This window comes from Micropterus dolomieu, linkage group LG01, assembly GCF_021292245.1.
Source record: "Micropterus dolomieu isolate WLL.071019.BEF.003 ecotype Adirondacks linkage group LG01, ASM2129224v1, whole genome shotgun sequence".
NCBI classification, from domain to species: domain Eukaryota; kingdom Metazoa; phylum Chordata; class Actinopteri; order Centrarchiformes; family Centrarchidae; genus Micropterus; species Micropterus dolomieu.
In genome coordinates this window covers 14,147,749-14,173,027 of record NC_060150.1, presented here as the reverse complement: position 1 = coordinate 14,173,027, position 25,279 = coordinate 14,147,749, and the positions used below count along the sequence as shown (strand labels likewise).

Below are 25,279 nucleotides of genomic sequence, written 5' to 3'. Positions count from 1 at the left end.
ATAAGATGATAATGATGACAAGTGTTATGGCCATTGCTGCTTGCCTTTAGAGTGTATTAATTGTGTTGTTCCCATTAGAGATTCTGCTGTGTATGCAAGTCCCGCTGTGTGAATCCCAGTCGAGGATAGTAGTTTCTGTTTGCTGTTCGCTGGCGTCGGTGATTGGTGTGGATACAATCTGACTAAATCTACCAATTAGAAGTCTCCAATAAACCCCAGCTGCACTTTCCGTAGTTTGTGTGTCTACAGTTGAGGGCGGCTGTGAGCCAGTGAGCAGTCTGCTTCGCTGTTGCGTTTCATGTCATTGTGTTGAGTATAGAAAGTGTTTGTACTCCATAGTGTTGCCTGTCAGAATGGCTTCAATCAGTGCTGAGAACCTTTGTAATTCACCTTGTTTGTTATAGTGTACCAAGTGTTGGACACTGTTTAGTTTGAGACCTCAGAGTCTGTGTTTGCAGGATAACTGCTAGTTTGTTTTCTTTATTGTTTTTTGTAAGCTTATGGGCGCTGACCTATTTCTGTTATTTTGTTCTTTAGTGTATTTCTGAGCGAAGAGTTAATTTAACTGTCTTTGGGTAAGACCCTCTTGTTTTATTTGTTTAACGGTTGTTTGCACCTGTACAGCTCTTCTGATGTTGTATTCCTTGTGCAAGCGCTCCCTTGCTTAATTAAACACATAAAATTAACCAGAACCATTCCACTTGTCGCTTTCTATCTCATTTTCGATCCCAGTTATATGTTACTGCTCTCCTTGTGTGTTGTGGGGCAGCTATGGCTCAGGAGGTAGTACGGGTTGCCCGCTAATCGGAAGGCCGACGGTTTACTCCCCGGCTCCTCCAGGCTGCATGTCCTTGGGCAAGATACTGAACCCTGAATTGCCACTGGTATTCCACCAGTGTGTGAATGTTAGTTTCTGTTTGAGCACTTAGGCACAGTTTATGAAAGTGTGTGAATGGTGAATGCTATGTAGTGTAAAAAGCTCTTTGAGTGGTCGAAAAGTCTTGAAAGGTGCTATACAAATACGGTACATTTACATTTACATCCTTAACGAGCCGGGTCTTAACACAAGGTAAAAAAAAAAGGTCTCACAAAGGCCATACATGCCTTCATCATGTCTCAGCTGTTTGCCAAGTAAGACTTCAGGAAGTGACTAGACTTGCCAAGAAACGCCCCCTAAAATCCACAGCATGTCATTTTTACTCTTCAGTTTTTGTACGTATTAAATAAACAAGTTATGAAGTGATAATTAGTAAGTTTTCGAGGTGCTGGTTGGCAGATTTTGTTTCCTGTGAACAGCCAGGCTAGCTATTTCCCCCCGTTTCCAGTCTTTGTGCTAAGCAAAGCTAAGCTAAGCTGAGTGGCTGCAGTTGCCGGCTTCATATTTCCTGTACATGAGTGATGTCAATCTTCTCATCTAACTCTTGGAAAGAAAATGAATAAGTGTATTTTACGAAATGTACAACAATTCCTTTAAGCTTAGTGAAGGTGGACTTAACCCAAGGAGCACTTGACTGGTGCCATTGTGTCCAAATTTAGAGACAGATTGTTGTTCCTATTGTATTCCAGCTTTTTGGCCCAGTTGAGGCGCAGCAGAATGAACATTAGCAGACACATCCCTAGGGGGATGCCAGTGATGGGGATGATGTAGCCTATCATGACTGATTCTGGTCTTTCAGTCCGAATGGCCTGTTTCCCTTCTAATTGCTGCAGAGTGACTGTGATGCATGTTGCCGAAAAGCACTTTTGCATACAGGGATTGTCTCTTTTGTTCAGGTCACTCAGAGCCAGGTGAGAGGCAAAGTCTTGAAAAGACAAATAGGGTTCAGTTTTTTTGCAATTTTGATCAGTGGTGTTTTTAGTAAGTTAGAACAAGTTCAGTTGCTGAAACAAGAAAAAAACTGTAGCCATGTTTAAACTGTCTAGTAAAACTTCTTCAAAACTGTTTGGGTTACATTTATAGTCAATCTGAGAGGAATCACTTTTCATCTGCAACTTTTGTCCGATGAATCACACAGATCTGAAAGTTCTAGTCATCATGATGCACTTAGTATGCTTTCACCACCACGTGAATGCATAAACTTGAGTCCCTTGATGATATCCAAGACTAAACTCTCCACTTTGCAAACTCTGGTCAGAGTTATTTTGTTAGAAACATTGGCTGCACCGTCACCGTCAGAAATTATATTGCAGTTCGAGCTCCCCCGGAGCTTTTACTTAAATCTTGTCCATCACTACATGTTTGCTGATCAATAAGCTTTAATTGAACCTTATGGCTCTGCTTTTTTTCTGCGAAATAACTGTTTATATCTTTAAAAAGAGTAGGAGGAGGAAAGCAATGGGGGAACTGTTTTCTTTAGCTCAACAGGCACGTTATTTAACCACCTGATCCCAAGCAAAATACTTTTGTTTGTTGTGTTGAACCATTTGCCATACAGGGTGCTCAAAGCTAAACATACAGACAGTGTGATGTACTTATTATTCAATACTTTCCCCACTTTCAGACTGTGGTCCAGACACGGTCACTCCAATTGCTCTCCCATTACACTGTCTGGAAACCAAAAGATGACTGATGATATAGACCTTCTGTAATCAAAGCCTCTCTCTTCAAAGTAATTGGTAGCTACAGGAGTAAATAGCATATTTGCTTTCACATGTGAGAAGCACTCAGCCATAAGTACAAATGCCATGAAATTGTTCCAGTTGTTTTAAACCACTGTTATTTAAAAACAAACACCATGTTTGTGTATTCTATACCACGGCCAAGCTGAGATTCTTCACTGGCAGCAGGATGCAATAACACAACATGTTTTTAAAGGATAAATGTTGGATGAATTAGACAGTTTGCGGTTCTGTTATTATTGTATTACAACGTTGTTTTACAATTTGGGATTGTTTGACTCTCACAAGACTCAATGTGCAAAGCTGTTAACCCAGAAGGCTCTACTCTTAATGCTGGGCTCAAAATAATTCAGTTAATAAACTTAATATAATGGGCTACATATCAACTTCATCATAGCATCAGGACATTGGGTTCATCGTTGAAATTTAATTTACAATTATTCATTTATCTCACGCTTTTATCCAGAACAACTAACAATTGCTATATATGTCAGAGGTCGTACGCCTCTGGAGCAACTAGCTTAAGTGTCTTTCTCAGGGACACATTGGTGGATGTATCGCAGTGGGTTACTGAACCCTGGGGTACTCTCACACCATAAGCATTTGTCTAATCCACTGCTACATCACTACCCCGGTATTTAATGTTTAATGTTAATGTTTGTACATGTGACTGTTTTTTCTGCAGAATTAAAAAAAAAAAAAAAACGTATTGACAAAGTTCAGATAAAAGGTGGGCACAAAACCAAAAATTATAGAAAAAAAGTTACTGCCATACAATAAGAGCAATAATATTAAGAAGCCGCAGGGAGGGTGGGATCAGAATGCATTGCAGACTTCTTTACCCTGGATTTCATCTCATAGGCTGTATACAAGCTGCCATATCTTTTTATTGAAGGTTGTGGGGCCATATGAAACTTAAAGTGACAACCTGCAGACTCGGGCTGGAAAAAAGTCACTAATAACTTCATTTTCCAGGAAATATTTTTATCAACAGTTGATATTCTTCTTAGAAGAAAATACAGTGCCCTTTGTAGTTAACATGCAAATACAACATTACGTGTCAAAGTATTAGGTATCTATAAAGAACTAACAATCCAGAAGTGTGCATAGCATTTCTTTATTGTTAAACTAACATTATGGAAAGCACAATGACTATTTAATTATTTGCCATTCATATATAAGCAATTTCTATATGCATCTGTAATTGGTGTTACACATTGATGACTTGCAACATGCATGCAATATATGCAATTTCTTTTTTACCTTGTATTCACTTTTTTTTATAAAGTTCAGTAACATAAATTGACATATGTTGTGTTTGATGATAGCACAGTATAGTACTATTTTACAGTCATAAAAAGCTATCCATTCCCCTACGGAAACTTTTAGATTTAGGTCTGAAAGAGTGAAAACTGAGTCAACAATTATATGTCATCGTAGATGGTTAAAAATGAAATGTGAATGCCAAGAAAGCATATGACACTGAAAAGTGTTTTATCCAATGCGATACATAAGAAAACATTTCCCATGCACCTATCATAATTTACAGTGGACCAACATCTTTACCTAAAAAGTACAGCAAAAAGTCTGGTGAGGAGAAGAAAAGTAAATGCCTCAGAAAAATAGACCTGCCTTACCCCTTGGCCATGTGTCTCCAAGACATTAGGTCACCATAGATGAAGCTCTGTCAAAATGAGCTCCATTACTCATGCAGCTTGTCCAGTAAATGGAATAGGATGTGTTTTTGTCTGCTGCGTCTCTGTAACCAACGAAGACTGACGTATCCTTTGGAGGTCGGAGGGAAACGTGTTTCAAAGCAGCCGCTATGTCCTCTTTGTTTTGCTGACTTAATATTTTATGGAGGTCGTCTCGTTTCCTTGCCAAACATGTGTTCCTTCTTTGTCTGCAGGGAATAGTTTGCATTGAGGGAGTACACGGGGTTTTGACTACAGCTCAACATACCCATGTGTGAAATCATGTTCAATTTAGAAGATCAATACTTGAGGATCAATCCCTTGCTGGTTTTATATCTGAAAAAGATGTTTGACAAATTATTTGCTCTAGCACTGGGGTTTAGGGAAACATACAAAAAAGCAAAGCAAAAGAAGCTGCTCTCAATTAAGCTTTTAAATTGTAACTTTCTGTCCCATTTTCTCCACAAAACATAAAAATTTAAAAGCACACTTTTCATCCTTTTCTAAGACCCTACCCTACCTTCGATTAATTTTATTAATTTCATTCATTTTCAACTGATGGCCTAATGCTAGCTTGAGATCACGTTCAAAATTATGCAAAACAGTACATCCTGCAAGAAGATGCACAAGACAGATAAGACAGATTGAAATGTATTATAGTATATATTAATATGTTTAATTTACTTTAGTTTGTATTTCGGTTATGACACCGCTATTTTACAAAACATATATCTTCTGGTAATACAAATGCAAAAAATAAAATAAGAGTTAAAGAGGTGGTATTATGCTTTTTGGCTTTTCCCCTCTCCTTTATTGCGTTATATATCTTTTTTGTACATGTAACAAGTTTGCAAAGTGAAAAAGCAGGCGTCAGGCACGCCCTCAAACCAAGCTAGTCTGAGCGGAGGCCCTTTGGCTGGACTCGCCTTTGTTTGGTTTTCCATTGTAGAAATGTTGTACCTGTACCTGCTTCCAGGTACTTTTTTTCGTATCACCTCACCTCCCTCAAGGTTCCAAGCGCGCTGAGGGATACTAAAATGTAACGTAAAAACACGACAGACTGCTGATTGGTCAGAGAAAATATTCAGTATTCACTGCATCGTCATTGCGTGCGCCAGACAGAGGCCAGCAACAGAAAGTTTTATATTTTACAGTTTTCGTATGGAATTTCATCATTAAATCCACTTCTGAGAAGTTGTGAGGTGAGAAATCAGCTGTGTAGATTTCGAATATTGACAGTTTTACGAGAAGTGACGGCGGAACAAGAATGTGCTTGAATGTTTTCGGAGTCGAGGAGTTCCGCAAGTGGCTGCTGGGGAAGCCTGTGCCAACCCGTGGGAGGAGCATGTGAGGCCGGCCAGCCGCCCACTCACAGAGCCCTCTGCTCCCGCCGTCACACAGACCGCTGTAGCAACAACGGCAGAGGAAAACACTGCTGGAAGGTTTTCATACCGCTTATCTGTCTTTACATTCTGAGTAATATTGAAACGTTTTAACCGTAGATATATTTTAAGAGCTGGTGTGTGTGTCGCATTGAACATTAAGTCGCGGCAATTGTGTGTGGCGTCCCTATGAGGACAAGCTACGTACTATCTCTGGGTACTGTCTGCAATGGAAAACGGAGCAGGGCCGAGTAGAGTCGAGTCTATCCATTTGCGCTATGGTAGCATTTTTCGGCAAGGCAGCATAGATCGTCAGAACACCGGCAACAGTTCAACGTTTAGTCCTGATGGTAAGATGTGGAACAATGATGTTGTGGACTTGTGAGTAACTTATACCATCTGCTAGGTTACGGTCATTAATGTACGAATTATCACTCCATCCTGTAATGTTAACATACTAACATCACTGCAGATCCATCTCACCCCGGACACAATCTGTTCCAGCTTCTCCCCTCTTGTAGGTGCTACAGAGCACTGTATGCCAAAACCAACAGACTTAGTAACAGTTTCTTCCCACAAGCCATCACTCTGATGAACAGCTGATTTCTGACTCATGGTGTCAGGAACAATTCTTATGCTATAACCCGGTAATTCTGTCTGTAATCAACCACCTGTTGACTGTTACTGTCTAACACTTATTTATTCACCATTCTCTATTTCAGTGCTGTTCATACTGTTATATTGTCATATTGTAGATACTGTATACCAATCCACCTACCTCAAGTCATTACTCCTGCACAAACTACTTATACTTATTTATTCCATGATTATTAATCCTTTGCACTGTGTACATGTATATGTACCTGTATATCACATCCACCTCCAACATGTACATACTCCTGCATCCTTTGCCCTCTACTCACTGCACTATTTGTCAATATGTCTATATTGTTTTTATTCATAGTGTATATTTGTGTTGTCTACACTGAAGTCTGTGTCTGTTTTTATTTTATTTTTATTATTGTGATTTTGTATTTTTTATGAGTAAGCACATCGTGAGCAATGTACAATCCAGAGTCAAATTCCTCGTATGTGTACACATACCTGGCAATAAAGCTAATTCTGATTCTGATTGTTATCCTGCTGCAGTGGTTGTGAAAGTGACAAACAGACATCAGATGTCAGTGACAGTGAGAGTGTACAGACTTCCGTCTACAGGCTCTGTCCATGGTGCTGGATCTATACATTGTATATTCATCTTTTATTTTGAGAGTCCTCTAAATTCAGTCAGATGAGTGTGATGACCAAAAAACAGTGGATTTAAAATGATGATGAAGTCCTTCATATGAGGTTTTGCTTTTTAAAGTAACTTTCCACATAAAAGTCCCCTTCTGTGTTGTATGTAAAATTATGTACTTATTCATTTATGCATGTTTACACTTGATGATGTGCTGTACTGCTCTAAAGAGCTTTGGGGATTTGCCTGGGCATGAGACGTTTCATATTGATACTTAGCTCCTAGACGGGCTGCAAAGATAAACTTTTATGATTTTACAGTTCTGCAAAATTTATTTTTAATATCCCCGGCCTTACATTCCTCAAAGTAAGAGGTGTGTCTCAGTATAACTGTATTAAGGCCCAAATATGTCTACCAGGTGGAGATGTCAGCTTAGTGTTACAAACCCCAGGCCTCTGTGAAAGGTCACCACCTGACATTCATCGAACCTGACATTCATATTTTCACAGGGCCCAGCAGGACTGCAGCTAACACCTGGCTGGATCCCGTGCCTGGCCACCGTCCCACTCATGCCTTGGAAAAGACTCAGGAAAGCAACCTTAAAGTGAGGGGAAGTAGAGGAGAAACTAGACGAAGTAGGCGCAGGCCAGAGGCGGCGACGACCTTCAGTTTAAAAGTAGGAAAAATCTGAAAGTAAGATATTTTCTCGTTTTTCATGGTGGAACCTGTGGCTGTAAACTGATGAAATGCTCACTGCACTCAATACATTTGAAATCAAATGAAATCAAAGGGGTGAATCGCATGTCAAACTCTGCTTTGTACATTTGCATTAATGTCTAATGTGGTAAAAAATACATTTCAAACTTTGCATAAAAAATATTTATGTAGATGTATATAAAATGTTATGAGCAGAGACACACTGTACAATAACTTCAATCAGTAAAGTATTTATTTATTTATTATTTCGTTAATTCATATTTAACTAGCCATAGCTAGAAACGTATGAATGCTAAGGTCATGAGTATTAATTCCCATCCACAAAACCAACCACCAAAGACATTTTCCAACCATACCCTGAGTATTTAAAACAATCATCTATAATATCTTAAGCCATTTTTAACATTGACCAGGTTAGCTTTTTTGTTGCATACTTTGATTCCCACTTGTATCTTTAACATACTGATTGTGCAGATGAACTACACCGATTAGGAGGTGTGTGCTAAAAATATTCCACAGTAGACAAGTTCAGCCTGACACTACTTAGCTTGCTTTTTTAGATAATTGCCCAGAAAAATGTAAGCAAGTCTTATTTCCATTATTTCAGCTCTCCAAAAACTTTGATCAAATTGGTACTGTTTCTGGACACACATATACCACAGCAGAGGAAAACATACATTCACCCATCACTGTTTGTTTTCACACCATGCTCTTGGCAGCACTTAGCCAATCTCTTTAGCACAGGCATGTTTAAAGGATTACGGATTATGTTCAAAGGTGGCCGCGTCCCCTGTGGGGCCCCTTAAGTAGGATATATGTTTTAGCAGCATGTGTGTAATTCACTTCAAGGATATGAGACTCTGAGGTTTATACACAGTATGTTTGAATAGACATAAACAAGAGGAAGGAAGGACGAGAGGGGAATTGCCAAAGTCTGGTGGTGGCTTTTGTTTCTTTTTTGGATGGACCACAGTGAGTTTCATGAGACTCATGTGTGTTGGCTTTTGAAATAATTTCTTCAGTCAGCTGGAAAAGAGTAAGAGCACAGCCTGCTGGTCGTGGACTAACATAACAGCTTGTTCTGTGCTTTAAGGGCAGAGTTAAATGGTGTTTGGGTGAGAGAGAGGGAACATCAGTAACAATTTAAAGTCATGTCTCTGGCTCTAACCCTGATGACATCACTATGACATTATCAAGATAATGTTGGCTTTGGCTTGGAAATTTGGCTTTGGCAAATTTTTATCAAAAAGATTTTGTTACACGTCTATGTGTGGGATGGACTGGCAACCTGTCCATGGTGTACCCCGCCTTTCGCCCGATGTCAGCTGGGATTGGCTCCAGCCCCCCGCGACCCTGTACGCAGAATAAACGGTTGACGATGGATGGATGGACGGATGGATGGATTTTGTTACACACTGAAGGTGTAAAATGTGAAAAATGCGGGCCTTTCCTGTTAAAGTTAGGGGCTAACAAAAGACACTAGCCTGTTGCATTATGGGAAGTGTAGGACATGGTGTTTTTTAATTTGCATTTACATTTATTCATTTAGCGGATACTTTTATCAAAAGCAACTTACAATTGTTATATATGTCAGAGGTCACATGCTTCTGAAGTAACTAGGGGTTAAGTGTCCTGCACAGGGAGACACTGGTGATGTCACATTGGGAATCAAACCTGATCTCATAGAAATGTATCTAGATCTGCAATAAATTCACATAGCTGTAGGTTATCATGGAAAACACACAAGATTTTTAACAAGCAGACAAATAAATGGGCCTGAAAACACAACAGCACTGGTGGCGATAATAGGCTAACTAACCATTGATGACAACCTCTGGAAACTTCTCTCTACCTACACAGTTTTTTTGACACATATTCAAAGCATCTGTGATATCATCCGCAGCTTTCCAAAGTGACATTTTGAACCTGATTTAGGTTTTACTACATTATCTTTAGTCAGTTTCTAAAGTCTAAAAGCTTAAAAATTCAACTTTGTGTTTTAATGTATTCAAAGTAGATATGTTAAACCAACATTATTCATCACCTTAGACGATGCAACAATTCTAAAAAATATATATATTTTAATTTAGGGTTCATTTAGAGCAATCTATATGCATACACTGTGTTACAGTTTCACTTATTTTCTCCTCCACTGCAGAAAATGGTGGTCTACCTACTCATCACAGTGTCCCAGTTGTGTTTATTACACATGGTCCAGGGTGGGGCGTATTATGGACATAAACAGCCGCCTCAACAGCACCAGCCCTTGCCGCAGTATAATGATGGGTATCCTCAGCAACAGTTTCTGGGGAACGAGATGCCACACCTGCCATTTGGCAAAGAAGGGCCATTACTGCCTCAGTATGGGAAAGAGCTTCCTCAGTTGCCTTTGCAAATGGGCAAAGAGAGGCCACTGACTGAAGGCAAAGGTGAGGTCAATAGCAGCCTTAACTATATGTTGTTCCTAGTGTTTGATTGAATAAAAGAACTATCCTAATATACCACTCATCAAATAACACAATCTGTTTTGAACTTTTAATGAGTACAGAAGATCATTTTACAGTTTAACCCGAATGGGGCCTTCCTTTTGTAATATTGTCCTCACTCAAAATGGATGTTAAAGATGTTATGAATAAAAAACAATATGCTCTTTGTTATTTAATTTTTTTTAATGGTGATGGAAATTACTTTTATAAGTTAACAATGCGATTAAATCAATTACATTGATACACTCTAGTAGCCCCTGAACCATAATGTTTTACATGCATGCATCACTACTACTATTACATAGTTAATTCCACAAATATTACACAAGAAAATGCTCTGCTAGTTGTCTCTTAATATTTACCTGGCAAGCTCCTTATAAACACTTTTACCAGGGTGTCTTCAAATCCGATTCTTCGTTATTGTTTTACAGAAGGGGTGACGTAGAACTGCTAAAAAGCTAAATGAAGTACTCTTTGCAAGATAAATTGAGTGCTGACATAAATGACCACCATTTATTAACTTCTAATTTCAAATTAATTTCACCAAATGTTTCCTCTTGTTTACAGGACAAACATTCCCCAGAGGGGCTAAAGGTCCACCACCCCCTGGTCCTGGTGGAGAAGGTCTCAGAGAAGGACCACAAGGAGTTCAGGGCCCTCCAGGACCAACAGGACCGCCAGGACCACAAGGCCCCCCTGGGCTGCCAGGCCAAGGAATCCCAGGGTTACCAGGAAAGCCAGGGCCTCCTGGTCCACAAGGCTACCCAGGAATTGGAAAACCTGGCATGCCAGGAATGCCAGGAAAACCTGGAGGACCCGGATTACTAGGACTGAAAGGTGACCTTGGGCCTAGTGGTGGTGAAGGACCAACTGGGCTTCCTGGTCCTCCAGGGCTCCCAGGTCCCCCTGGACTCCCGGGGATTTCAAAAGCAGGAGGTCAGGGGGTTCCCGGACCGACAGGTCTTCTAGGGGAGCCTGGCCAAAAAGGTCTACCTGGGCTTCCTGGTCTTCCAGGCCCCAAGGGAGACAAAGGACTTGGTATACCTGGCTTGCCAGGTTTGAAAGGACCTGGTGGGCCGCCAGGTCCACCTGGAAATGTGGGTATCCCTGGGGTTGGTAAACCTGGCCTGAATGGTCTCCCTGGTCAGCCAGGGTTACCAGGAAAGCCTGGTCCTTCTGGAGAACCAGGACAGGCAGGGCCACCTGGTGAAAGAGGCCAACCAGGACCACCAGGCTTGCCAGGAATTGGAAAACCAGGAAAAGATGGTTTCAGAGGGCAACCAGGGCTCTCTGGAGGGAAAGGGGAACCAGGCCCTCAAGGTTTACCAGGAGGTCCAGGCATGCCAGGCTATGGTAAACCAGGGTTTCCAGGACCTAAGGGCCACAAGGGACATGCTGGTCTCCCTGGACCTCCAGGCCTTAAAGGTGATAAAGGTCACGGAGGTCTTCCAGGGGTCATTGGTCCCACTGGTCCTAGTGGCATCCCTGGCCCACCAGGTCCAATAGGGCTTCCTGGTAGCACTGGCTTCCCAGGGCAAAAGGGAGAGGATGGTGTTGGGGGACAAAAAGGATATCCAGGAATGAAGGGTGATTTAGGGCCTCCAGGTCTTCCAGGACATCCAGGTTTGTCAGGAGATGGTGGACAACCAGGACCAAGAGGTTTTCAAGGGCCCATTGGCCCCAAAGGAGAACCTGGTATTAGGGGTTCACCTGGTGCCCCTGGTGCTGGAGGATTACCTGGACCAAGAGGAGAGGGGGGACAACCCGGAGAGAAAGGCCACCAAGGACCACAAGGCATTCCAGGGCTTACAGGACCAGGGGGACCAATTGGACCTCCCGGACTACCAGGGCAAAAAGGCGAAACAGGTCTGCCTGGTAAACCTGGCTATCCTGGTGAGGGAAAGCCAGGACTCCCTGGTCTTATTGGTCCTCAAGGTAATCCTGGCCCAAGTGGCCCCGCTGGACTTCCAGGGCAACCAGGACAGCCTGGACCCCCTGGTCCTCCAGGACAACCTGCTGCATCTCCTGAACTTGGACAGATCCTCCCCGAGACTGGCCCATATAGTGGCCAAAAACAGGGTTACAAGAAGCTAAAGAATGGAGGCGACATTGGTGGAAGTAGCCTGGAGATGCCTGCATTCACAGCTAAGCTCACAAATCCATTCCCTCCTGTTGGCTCTCCTGTCATCTTTGACAAACTCCTGCACAATGGCAATCAGGACTACAATCCCCAAACTGGTATTTTCACTTGTAGCATACCAGGGGTCTACTACTTTGCTTACCACGTTCACTGCAAAGGAGGTAATGTGTGGGTGGCACTGATGAAGAACAATGAACCAGTAATGTACACATATGATGAATACAAAAAGGGCTTGCTGGATCAGGCATCAGGGAGCGCTGTACTCCCATTACGACAAGGAGACACTGTGCATATACAGCTGCCATCTGACCAGGCTGCAGGACTTTATGCTGGTCAATATGTCCATTCCACATTTTCTGGGTACTTATTGTACCCAATGTAAGAAATGTGTATAAAACAAAGGCATTAGTAATGACATATTGGTGGTGAATTTTACCATATTTGTGGTAAAACGACAGCATAGGTCTCAAAGGTATAAAGTAAGTCACATTAAATGGTTTACAATGAATGGTGGTTATGGTAGAATCTTTTTTTTTTTTTTTTAATATAGTACCAACATACTTCAGTGAATTATTCTATGCATTACATGCATCACATCTGTATTTACATACATCAGCAATGTCTCATACATCAGCAATGCATTTATGACAAAATGGGCAGTGTATGTACATTGTATAAATATTGTGATAAACTACCTGGTCTTTGGCTATGATATGTAAGAAGCAAAGTTTCTTGTTAGAGTTGGGGAGAGCAGAGGTAAAAAAAAAAAAAAAAATACTACCAAATATCTCAATTGTCATAATTCTTGTATGTTTACATTGTGCATTTATTCTTATATCCATCATCATAGTTCATGACATGGCTGGAAGAATTCCGGGAACAATGAGACTTTATGTTGCAGAAGTGTATTAACTTTTCACATTTTTATTTGCTTTACAGTTATATACTGTATACTGGGCACATAAGAACATATTTCATTTAAAATGCATTTAGTCATAGCTATCCGTACATATTAATGGGTTATGTATTTGAGGTCATCATACAGTCATTAAGTTATTGTAAGTCTTGTTATTTTATTTTGAAAATGCAGCTTTATAATACAACAAAATCTAAATACAGGTTTTTACATATTCATCTGACAGCAAAATAAAATAAGTATTTGGGTGAGTTTTTAGTCCAATTTACACCACATCATCTATTACAGAACGGCAAAAATACTTTGCAGTTTTTCCCATAATTTGAACCATCTTTTGATTCTTTACTTTTGACCATTTGATGTCACGATTTGTCTTGTTTTGTTTGTAATAAATATGAATTCTTTGAAAGATTTTTGTCAGTTTGTCAGTATTCTCTGTAATTTATTTGTTTGACTACTGATTACTTTGAATTTTGTTAATGTCTGTGTAAGTGACGGAATTCATTCCAAAATGCAGAACACAACGTAAATGTTCTGTGGAAAAAAATAACGCAAATATTCAAAAATATGTTCACACTCATACCCATTCATACATGTGAGTTCTTTTCATTTTGTACTTAATTTTTTCAAGCTGTGGATGTGCAATTGTGTTTGTTATTTTCTCTTCCTTTTTTTCATGTATTTTGGACAGTGGTGCACAGCATTAAATGGGAAACTGACGAAAGTATGTGAATTTTGATCTTTGTTGCTTTGAGTGGATAGATTTAATAGGTTTAGGTTTAATAAAGAAATAAAAACATTTGTCTTGACTTTATTTTCATTATTGTCACACTTGAGCTTTCAACTATATTTACGTCTTGCATAATGTACATTATCCAATCAGAAATTACTTGTTTTAATGCATCATTAGAAGCAAAATAACAAGATTTAACCCTCAAAAGGTGTTTAAAACTCTTCATACAATCAACAAGTCAAATTATAAGGAAAAAAATACTGTAACAAAGAACTCTTCTATAAACAACCTGCATCGGAATCACAAGTTCACACCTGCTTTCATTTAGTGGTGATAAACAAAACAGAAACTAAAATTACTCCCAGGCAATCTGATTCTACTCTATTTCTTTGTTTCATTTACATTAGGCCACAGAGGGGTTGGACACCGTAGACAAAAGCTGAAGCTACCAGGAGAATGGAAAGAACGGATGAACGAGTGGCAGTGCAAAAGGAACATGAGCAGAAAAGGAATGGAGGCAATCAAAATATCTGTGTGGACAAGAGGCAGTTTTGGCATTCATTGCCATGGCAGTAAATTGCGCTGTTGAAGTAATTAGTAAAGGAATAAGATGCTGCAAGTAGATTCTTGGACATTGTGGACATATCAGCAGAAGAGATAATATTACACTGAGGGAAGGATTTGCACCCACTCAGGCAAGTGAGTCTGAGTTATAAAATGTACAATGTCAATGGAAATAATTTGGCTGGGGTGGACAAAGTATTTCGCACTGGGAAACTGATTAATCCAGTAGGTGGCAGTAATGCAATATCTAAGAATGCCAACCACCATAAAACTCTAAAGAAGTCAAAGAAGAGCGACTGACCAATCACAATTTGAGCTGTCAGACTTCCCGACTGTCCCTCTCTCCTCCCTTGTATGAATCTTGCCAGCTAGCAGGTCTCTCTGCGTGTTAACCAGCATATTTATGGTTTCGTGCTTTTTATGAACAAGCGCAAATAAAAGGTATGTGAAATGATGAATCTCTTATATGTTTTTACTAATGTTATGTGGCAACTGAGCTGCCAGTTTATCTGAAGCTAAAGTAATGACTTGAGTTACAGTAGCTAACAGTTAGGTAGCATTAGATTGTTAGCTCATCTTTCAGCTGCTTTATGATGTGCACAAACCATTTAAGTTAACCTGCCAACATGAATGGTGGCACCTGGAGTGAATTGTAGCGGATATATTTGGACTTGGCAGGTGTGATTAAAATCCATCAGGCATCTGCTATCCGGTACCCATGCTAACTTAGCAACGCTAACAAACGAGAAGTGAATGGGAAAGGTATTTCAGTAACAGCTGGAAGTTAACTGTAATTAAGTACAGATTTGAGGTACTTTTCTTTTTAATGCCACTTTCTGCTTCTACTCCACTAAGTTATATTTCTGAGGGAAATATTGTACCTTTTACTTAACTACAATTATTTGACACCCTCAGTTACTTTACAAATCAAGCTGATAAGAAGAGTTTATAAAATATGGTAACAGTATATATTAATTGTATAAGTAACGTTTCAGCTGAAGTTATTAATCAAATATTTGACTGACAGAAAATAAGCTGGCAACTATTTTGATAATTGTGAAAGTAATTTGCATGAAAAGAAAAAAATCATGGTTCCAGCTTTACACATGTTGTGAAAAGATTTATTTTTATTTATTTTATTTATTTATTATAAAGATTTTATTATTTTTTAATAATTTTGTACTTTTGGTTGGACAAAAAATGTGAAAGTGTTACTTCACTGGTTAACTGCCTTTGTCAATATATTCAGTCAGAATTTTTGCAACCCAATCAGTCAGTCGATTAATGGAGAAAATAATCAATCCATAATGAATAGTTGCAGTCCGATACAATTAGCTCCACCTCAACCAACTACAACTGTGAAATTCTGCTTTTGCGTTATTACATGAGTAATAATATTCTAATTAGAACTGGGCGATATGGCCAAAAATGTTATCACCATAAAAAACATTTCATATCATTAAATATCAATAATTATCACCAAAAATCAAATCAAATTGGTATTTCTTTTGAGTTTGAAGGCTGATTTTTGCTCCTGAGTGAAAGTTGAAGAAAACAGATGGTTAATTGTGGTTTAAACTATTCTTTATGGTCAGAACATGAAAAACACTTGATGCCAAACCGTGGATCACTTCACAAATCTTGTGAAGTCTTATTTTCAACAAATATGCACAAGTAAAATTAAGTAAAATCTTTTCAGTCCTTTTTCCTCAACAAATTAAATATCTTAATTGAAAAATTAAGTGCTAATTTGTTAATAATCCAAATTAATAAAAAAATAAAATTTATTGAATATTTATTGAACATTTGTTATGAGGAAAATTATATGACGATAATTAGTGTTTTATTGTCCAGCCCTAATCTAATGACATAAGTATAACAGTCACAGGACAGTTGCTTTTAATACTTGCAGTACTTGTAACGGAGTATTTTTACTAGAGCCTGACCATATTTTTAAGACTGAAACTGACTTTGATATTCTGATAGATCATAATAATGCAGTTTAAAATGAACTTTACTGTTATAAGCAGTACTTTGAACAAAAGTACAGCTGATTGCTGGGTTTTATGGTGGATTTGTGGTGCCAAAGTGTTGCCAACAGGGGCTGAGAGCGCCTTCTGGTGTACAAACTATGCAACGGCATCACTCATAACATAAGGAAAGGATCTCTGTTTATTTTTTAATAGTCATTTATCAGCTGTTATAAACACTGATATATGTTGGGCTCTAATTCTTACAGCATGGTATTTGTAGTTTTACTTAAGTAAAGGATCTCAATCATTGAAAGCTTATAATGGTGATTTTAAATATTAATTGAGACAGTTGACTCATCTCTTTGTGCTTTTTGAGGCTGCTGTGCAATCTGTAGTATATTCTAAAATCATCTTCATCAGCTTGGTTAAAGGAGCTCTGTAGGATTAAATATCCAGCGTCAAAAGTTTTCTTACTTCTTTTTACAAGAAACTGTTATTAACTTGTTTTGTTTTGCTGTCAGATATACACTATGGCTTCTCGAGCAGGTCCGAGAGCATCGGGCACTGATGGCAGTGACTTTCAGCACCGGGAGCGTGTGGCCTCACACTACCAGATGAGGTGGGTTCTTTTACTGTTAAAGTAATAAAGTATTATCTGTCAGGGTGAAAATCAAGTGGTCAGAAATGTCAGGTTAATGGACCCCAACGTCCTCTACAGGGACAAACTTCATACACCTCTATCTTTAAAAGTGAATGCAGCTGCTGTCTATTATATTATGTATTTCAGTGAGATGCATTTTATAATCATAATAGCTATAATTTGATCCAGAGCGTTTTCTAGTATTTAATAGTTAAGTGTGAATTAGCAGAATTTATAATAAATGCATCAATGAGTTTAATAACCCTTAATCTAGTTGTTTTGTGTCTAACTGTACCCATCTGTCATATTTGGCGCAGCGTTGCCTTGAAGTCTGAAATCCGTAAACTCAACATTGTCCATCTGCTGATCTGGGTCCTGATGGCAGCTCAGGTAATAGCCAACAAAAATAAATAAATAAACTGGCAGAAACATTTAAAACGTTTTTATTGTGAATGACAGTGGTAACAGCTGAGTTGGCTTTGGCTCTGTGTTGTCTCTTCTTTCTCAGGTGACAGTGAGCCAGCTAAGCCTGGTGTCCCACAAGGTAGTAGCCTCTCCTTACCAGTGGGAGTACCCCTACCTCCTGAGCATAGTCCCGACAGTCTTCAGTTTCCTGGCGTTGCCCCGCAACAACATCAGCTACTTGGTCATCTCCATGATCAGCGCCGGGCTCTTCTGTGTGGCCCCACTCATCTACGGCTGCATGGAGATGTTCCCTGTGGCGCAGCAGCTCTATCGGCACGGCAAAGCCTACCGCTTCATCTTTGGCTTCTCTGCCGTGTCGGTCATGTACCTAGTGATCATTATTGCTGTGCAGGTGCACGGCTGGCAGATCTACTACAGCAAGAAGCTGCTGGACCAGTGGTTCACTAGCACACAGGAGAAGAAGAAGAAATGAGTTCACCTAAAGCATGTTTAGCGCTTAGATCCTCTGTGTGAATCTGCAGGCCTGTGTGGACAAAGGGGTGTTTTTTTTTTTGGAAACCAGTCACTGAGCTGGTGGATTGAGCCAGCCAACACCAAGAGAAGAGACTCCCAAAAGTACTGCTCTTTGTCATCTTTTCTGTTGACGAAAAAGCAATTGTTTGCAGAAAATCAGTCCCTTGACAGCCTGTGACTGCTGCCATCACTCTGTACATTAATCTATGGCATTTTATCATTGAAAATAAACTATAAATGTTGTCTGTACCTTGTTATTTCAGGTACTGACAGTGTAAACAGACAAGGTGTAAGTGGAAGAAGACTGTAATAACACGTAAGTTGATGTTTTAGAATCAAATCCAAAAAATAAATTTGAATATAAGACTGGATATAGCTACTATTGTTGTCCAAGCCAGATCTCAGAACAAGGTTTCATTCGATCATTTTACCTCTCCACGTCAACAGATTAAGACTTACTACAGGGGTTTTCCAGGTGACCTTTGCGTTGAAATAAACCTATATCGGTAATATGAGACATTCAGATTAGTTCAAACAAACATTTACATGTGTACGGATAGTATATCTTGTGAAAGAGACTTTATTTTCTGAGTTGAAAGTCACCCCAATGTACAGTTAACTTCTTATCAGTGTAAAAGCAAAATATAATATTTCACAATAAAATGTTTAATGATTTTATATAGTCTACATTATTTTGACTTAAGCCCCCCCCCAAAAAAATACCATTTAACTAAACAAACAAAAGTAACATTTAAAAATATACACAGATGTGAATTATTGAATAGATGTCATTATCTCACAATAACCTTGCACAGGTCGTAAGTCAGTAGTGTTCTGATTTTAAAACAACATACAATGTTAACTGTTAATGTTCTTCCCAATACAACAATATGCAGTACAAACATTCCAACTTTCAAATGAACCAAATAAACATTAAACAATATCCAAAAGGTAACCCATGATTGAACTTGTTGGCAGAAGTCATAAATCATCATCCAAAGCACAACACACTTACAGAGTATGTTCCTTCACTGTATGGCAATCTTAAACAATCAAATGAATGCCTAAAACAATAAAGATGAGTAAACAAAAAGAGATAAAACAAAAAAAGTACAAATCATAGCTTCACATTTTTCTTCTGTCATTACATGGTAATGAACAATTTGGCATGTTTCACTGAAACAACCAGAATCTGCCTTGTTTTGGCAAATAATATTTTGATTGACTGTCTGACTGACAGTGTTCTTGAGCTTCACTTAAGCGTGAACACATTTTCCTTTCAGGATCTGACGCACCTGGAGAAAATAAAAAAATCTTGTATATTCCTGTTATGCAATAACAATCTTTTTGCATAAAAAAATTTCCTCATTACAGGTTGTTCTCAAGTGCCTCACATTTTTGCATACATTTGTCTTTGCAACTAGTGAAGTGATATGATAATAAAGTCATCAATTGACACGCTACCTTTTCACCGATGGGTCCTTCAGGCACAAGCTGAGACGGCAGCTCATTTTCAAAGTTCCTGGTCCCGGGGTCCGCTCCTTTTCTCATCAGAAGCTTCACCGCTGCCACTTGAGTGTTATGATTTTGCAAAGAGCTGACGATGTGCAGGGCTGTGTTTCCACTGAAGGTCTGAAGCATACAGACACAGAATCACACATCACAGTACAGTGCGCATATTGCACTCATTTCACACCGATTTCATCAGCTCACCTTAACATTTACAAGTGGCAGCGGAGATGGCTGGTCAAAGAAAACATTGAACAGCTCCACATTTGCCTCCTCAGAAGCCATGTGAAGACACGTCCGTCCACTTTTTAGATCCTGCGGAAATGAAATTAAAATGGTCATTTTGTTACGGTCAGGCCTCGTCGGGGGTTAATACTGTAGTTTATTGCTGTATAATTTATGCTCTCCAGTAGTTTTAATTGTTACCTTTGTCCCAGTGGAGGCGCCCATGAGCAGCAGAGTCTTAATACATTCAACAAACATCCGTCTCCTCTGCGCCAACTCCATTGCCATATATGAACAAGGATTTTCCAGACTCCTCAGCTCTTTGATGACAGCGTTGTGGGACAAGATTGCTGTGTGCAGCGGGGTTAAACCTCCAGACAGAGAAAAGTAGGATTTCAACACAGACATTTTATGTAAGTATCACAACTAAAGGTTTTCAGTTAAATAAAACATACTCACCATCATAATTGAACATTTCAATATCGATCAGCTGCCCACTCCCTAATAGGGTCCTCCAGATGCTCTGCGGAAATACGTGTGTGAGAAATAATCAAGACAGTGTAGAAAACATGAAATATGACACAATCTTGTAACTCCGCACTTCAGCACATCATACATACTTGGATATATATTACTTTTTGTCTTAACTGGATGAGTGCACAGAGATGACCAGGGTTAAAGTCCTGGGGCCTATTACAGAAACTTCCTAACCGGCAGATCCTATCTTAACTGCTTGGTAACCATGGTAATAAGGGTTAGGAACTGATTTAGGAAAAAGGCCATTACAGATTAATAGTTCCTAAGTCAATATTCCTTTCCTAACTAAAGATAGAAAGTGTAGCCTACAGAAGCATCCTAACTTCGTAAAATCTTGAATTAACTCTCCTAACTTTAGGATAATTGTTGAGCTGTCCTAACTTTTACTTTTCCACCAGGTAGTGTTTGGTAACTCGTTTAATCCACATGGTTGCTCTTTAACTGCTTTTACAAAATCAACAAAATGTCAACAGAACTTTCTGTAATACGGCCCCAGGTTTATTTCTAATTTTCCTCAGGTAATGAGTAAAATATTAGTAGCATAAAGGCCTCTGATTAACAGGATTAATATATACAGTTACACATTTACAAGTCAGGTGTTGGTAGTTAAAAAAAGGCCCAGTGGCTCAGTGTGTCCAATTCTCACTCTTATCAATCAGTTTCCCAGAAGAAACAGTCAAGAGCTCTAAGAAATAGTGGTCCAGTGGTGCCGGCTGGTAGAGGACTCATATGAAGATCAGAGGTTGTGAGTTCTATCCTTATCAAGGACCTATGAGTTTTGAAGCAACTCCCAAAGAAATAGTCAAGAGCTCTAAGAAACAAGAAGTAGCATGTCTGGTCCAGTAGCTTATTGTTCGGACACCACAACTGCTTTGAGAGTCAGAGGTAGTAGGTTCAGTCCTTATCAAGGCCTAACAAGTTTTGAAGCAACTCCCAGAAATATCCGCCACTATCCGTTCAAAACATAGTCGGACTTGCCACTTGCAAGATTGCCCAGCAACATTGCTCAAAAAGTTGCCCTGTGTATCATCAACTTAAGGATAGATTTTCAGTTGTCAGGGCTAATTGCTCAGTGAGATACAAAACTACTTCTGCAGCTCATAGGGTTGTGGGTTCAATCCTTATTGAGGTCCTATCATAGAGTTTTGAAGCAACTCCCAAAAGAAACAGTCAAGAGCTCTAAAAAAAATAATAACAACATGTATGGTCCAGTGGCGTAGGCTGAGAGGGGACTGCTTTGACGTTCAGAGATTGTGAGAGCAAACCTTATCAAGGCTCAGTGAATTTTGAAGTGCAACTTTAAGTGCTCCCAAAGTGAAAAGATAAAAGTGCCCGGAGAAAAGGTTCAAATGTGAAGGGGAAGGGTGGTGTAGCCGGTTTGACAGTGCCTGTAAGGCGCCAGTGGTGCAGTGTCTAAAGTTCAAATCCCGCTTGCGGCCGATACCCGGAGCAGAGAGAAGGGGCAGTGTCCCCTCCTGATGTTTCAAAGAGTTAGAAGGTTACGGGCTGGAAAACCAGAACTGGCTGAAATTTTACTGAAAGATGAAGTTGTTGTGATCATGCTTGTTCAGAAAGGATGGGAGTAACTGCAATTGGAGAACAAAAGATTACTGAGTACAGGGGGAGTTTGGTTGTTGGATGGGCGCACATGCGTCAAACATTTGGGTGATATCAATTAATGTTAATGTCTAAATGAATAAGATTGAATGTGTTTGTGTAGTTTTTCATTGGCTTGTAGATTACACACATTTTGTGTGTGAGGGAGTGGGTGTACCCTCCTGATGTTCAGGAGCTATAAGGGCTAGGGGTTATGAGGAAAACCAACATCAGCTAAAATTTTACTGAAAGCTTAAGTTGTTGGAAAAGCTTTGCAACTACAACGCACTTGTATGTTCGCGGTTGCCCTTTACCTGGAGGTAACAAAGATGTAAGCACATGCTTCAAACATTTGGGTAACTGCAATGAGATTTTGAGTGCAATAATCAGAAAGCATATGTACCTGTTCGCTAAAATAGCATGCTTTATTCCCACTAGTTCAGCTGAAGCTAAACTTAAGACCTATTTTTGCCTGTTTGTGTATAATTTTCTGTCACAAATCAGGCCCTGGTCAACTTTACGTTGTTTATTCGTTAATCACTGTTCTTATTGGTTACATGTTGCATTTGACAACAGTCAGTAGGCACAAGTTGAACCTGCTCTGTTAGTCTTATCAAAGACTGTCAGAAATATCACAAGACACCAGTTAATCGTCATTAACTGTCTATAAGTACAAACTTGGTTTGTTTATCATTCTTTTAGAGTTACAAACAAATGAGATGTCTACCCTAGTTAAAACTATATTCTATAAAGTTTACTACTACACAAACTAAAATTAAGTCTAAGTTTGTGTTTCAAGTTTGAAAATCAGCAGGCCATGAATGTTAGTTTTAGCTGAACAAGTGGGATTAAAGCCTGCTATTTTAGCGAAAAGGTGAATATACTTTCATTGTTCGGACACCACACTGGTTATTTATTTATTTATTTATTTATTTATTTATTTATTTATTTATACATACATACACACACTTGGCATGTGCTCCCGTCCTTGTTAATAAGTAATTCTTACCTGTAAACTAAGAAAGTGGCCTTTCTCAGCACACACATGCAAAGGAGAGCGGCCCCAGAGGTCTCGAGTGTTGATTTGTGCTCCATGTACCAGCAGGTCGTGGACAATCAAGTGCTGATTGGTGGCACTTGCTATCTGAAGAGGTGTCTGTGTAGAGAGTAGGGGCATACAACAACTTAAAGTCGATGAGTCACTAAACAATACTGTATTTGTTTGTTCTATTAATTGACACCTTGTGAAGTGTTTGTACCTGTCCATTGTGTTCTTTAATGTCCAGAGAGCCATATCTTGCCATTTTTGCAGCAAGCACATAAGCCAGAGCCCGTCGACCTTGTGCCACTGCTATGTGAAGAACTCTGTGAGTTGGAAAAGAAAATGGCCAATTATTTGTCAACTTTTATATTTTGGGCAGGTTTGGATTGTGTTTGTGATAATGCTACTTAGAGTGGCAGAAGCTGGATGTTTCACCTTTTATCCTTTATAATTTCATTACTTTTAGGTTTCAACTGTTTATCCATTACTTTAAGTTAACTATTTCAACTCTTTCTCCACTTTACTAAAGGCCCCTGGTTGGGAATCAGTGACTTTCTTCATCTATACATACGTGTCACCATCCGAGTCTTGCATGTTCAGCATCTCATCAGAAACTCCTCCATATCTCTTTGCCTCTTGCTGTATTTGCCAGTGAAATAGAGTAAACTTTGTTTCAGCGGTTGGAGCCCCTTGTCCCTGCAGAGCTGGATATTGCATTTGTTGTGAGGTCATGTAGGCATTTTCAGGAGAAGTAGGAGGGAAATTATTCATAACATTGGTGTTTACTGGTGCTGGAGGGCCCAACAGATGAGGACTTATGTCACTGGCAAAGGCTTCGGCTTTTGCAGATTTAAACTTATGCACCGAGTTGTTGTCGTCCTGCGAGTTGTTCCTTTTCTAAAAGAAAATCACCAATCAGTCATTTAATGCTCGCATTTGGGCTATTTTGTAGCACACCAACATCTGGCACTTACAAAGAATTTGCTTTCTCTTAAGTTAGTGAAGTGAAGGAATGCTCAACTACTTCCTCATACTGAAGGAACTCAAAGTCTGTCCTTGTCTTATCTTAAACTTGTTTTATCATGTTCAAATACCTGTTCCACCTCTGACTAACCTTGCGTGTCATTTTTAGCAGTTCTTTGACTGTGTTCTTCTTGGACACAGCTTGGGAGTGTTCTGGTGGTCTGGGATCAGTGGTAAAACAGCCTGAGAAAAAAACCCCACAGTAACATGATTTTGTGGATCAAATTTAAGCTCCATAGATGACAGCAACATCACAAAGTATGTGGGAAGGAAAGGTTTCATCAGTTTGGATGGAAGACTGTTAAACAATCATGAATGGACATCATACATTGGAAGTATTGGGCAAGCAGAAGTATTCACATACTTAAGGAAAAGTACCAACTGGATTCCAAGTAAAAGCCCTGTATTCAAAAAAGTGCAGTAGTATTATCATAAGCTATATATAAGTAAAAGCCCTCATTGTGTATTATATTGACTATGTTGTCTAGTTGCATTTAGAATAAGTAAAGAACCTGAACTGTGCATATAAAAAAGGAGATGAGGTGTTTATCCTCTTTGGAGGGTTTGAAAATAAAGTTTGCCAAAAGGCCAATGTTTATAAATGAAATGTACATTTAAAAATCATGAATTTTGTTTTAGTACCTTTTACTGTTTGGAATAAGCACAGGCTCATTTTGCAATTAAAACACACAAACCCTCTGTTCTCCAATGTCAACAGTGTGACAAATTAAAAACAAAGGAGTTAGTATGCAGACTTCCTCATCCCTGTCTTGATAACAATACAAGTGGGATATCAAATGTGGTTTTAATTTCATAATTTTGAACATGAATGTGCATATCCGATTACCATTATCATAAAAACTGACCTTTCTCATTCTGGTTGAAGTTGTACCTGAATGACGGAATCTGGCCTCCTCTGGTTTCATTCACTCTTTGATCCAACATATTTAAGGAGTCACTTGGAACTTTAGTTTGTCTTCTCCCACACACCTGGAATGAAAAATGGCCATCAACACAATGCAGTCAACATCAATGACAACGTGTAACAAAACATGTACGACAGACTCACCTCTCTGCTCCTTTCTGCTTGTCACGACAAGTCCAGCAATGAGGAACAATTGCCACGAAATGTCCCACACCTGGCTCAACTTCCTGGTTGACAAGTTACTGAGGTGAGTCTGATGTTTCAAAATAAAGGTATTAAACATTTTGTCACAACTGAAAGTTATTACTGGAACTAATCCTAGAAGGTAAATCTGGATAGATGTAGTGTCCTCACTTTTCATTTCCATTAAATTTCAAGCTGA

The 25,279-nt window shown here is 39.3% G+C and overlaps 3 protein-coding genes across 6 annotated transcripts in view; 2 read left to right on the top strand and 1 right to left on the bottom strand.

Moving 5' to 3' along the window:
* LOC123976752 (collagen alpha-1(VIII) chain-like) overlaps positions 1-13,967 on the top strand; it is a 28,004-nt gene extending 14,037 nt beyond the window's left edge. The window contains exons 1-4 of one of the 3 annotated variants that reach the window (XM_046059111.1): positions 5,457-5,515; positions 7,442-7,625; positions 9,808-10,078; positions 10,703-13,967. In XM_046059111.1, coding sequence (XP_045915067.1) covers positions 9,811-10,078; positions 10,703-12,657 — 2,223 coding nt within the window. In that variant the 5' untranslated portion in view covers positions 5,457-5,515; positions 7,442-7,625; positions 9,808-9,810 and the 3' untranslated portion in view covers positions 12,658-13,967. Of the gene's footprint in view, positions 1-5,456; positions 5,516-5,772; positions 6,046-7,441; positions 7,626-9,807; positions 10,079-10,702 lie in introns of those variants that run through there. The other 2 variants (XM_046059102.1, XM_046059107.1) reach the window with 2 other exon arrangements.
* Positions 13,968-14,774: 807 nt separating this feature from the next.
* On the top strand, positions 14,775-18,283 carry LOC123979125 (protein jagunal homolog 1-B). The gene is made up of 4 exons (XM_046062895.1): positions 14,775-14,929; positions 16,983-17,080; positions 17,419-17,491; positions 17,610-18,283. The coding sequence occupies exons 2-4, from the start codon at positions 16,992-16,994 to the stop codon at positions 17,997-17,999; spliced, it is 552 nt and encodes a 183-aa protein (XP_045918851.1). The 5' UTR covers positions 14,775-14,929; positions 16,983-16,991; the 3' UTR covers positions 18,000-18,283.
* Positions 18,284-18,604: 321 nt separating this feature from the next.
* nfkbiz (nuclear factor of kappa light polypeptide gene enhancer in B-cells inhibitor, zeta) lies at positions 18,605-25,131 on the bottom strand. 2 transcript variants are annotated; one of them, XR_006827154.1, is made up of 11 exons: positions 25,042-25,131; positions 24,839-24,962; positions 24,064-24,155; positions 23,521-23,846; positions 23,167-23,272; positions 22,917-23,063; positions 20,234-20,297; positions 19,976-20,145; positions 19,754-19,864; positions 19,505-19,664; positions 18,605-19,335 (listed from the first exon to the last, which is right to left on the bottom strand). XR_006827154.1 is itself a non-coding variant. In XM_046062880.1 (11 exons), the coding sequence occupies exons 2-11, from the start codon at positions 24,915-24,917 to the stop codon at positions 19,297-19,299; spliced, it is 1,302 nt and encodes a 433-aa protein (XP_045918836.1). In that variant the 5' UTR covers positions 24,918-24,962; positions 25,042-25,131; the 3' UTR covers positions 18,605-19,296. The 2 variants fall into 2 exon arrangements, 1 of the variants encoding a protein (XP_045918836.1); XM_046062880.1 differs by having other exon boundaries at positions 19,505-19,672.
* Between the last annotated feature and the right edge of the window lie 148 nt (positions 25,132-25,279).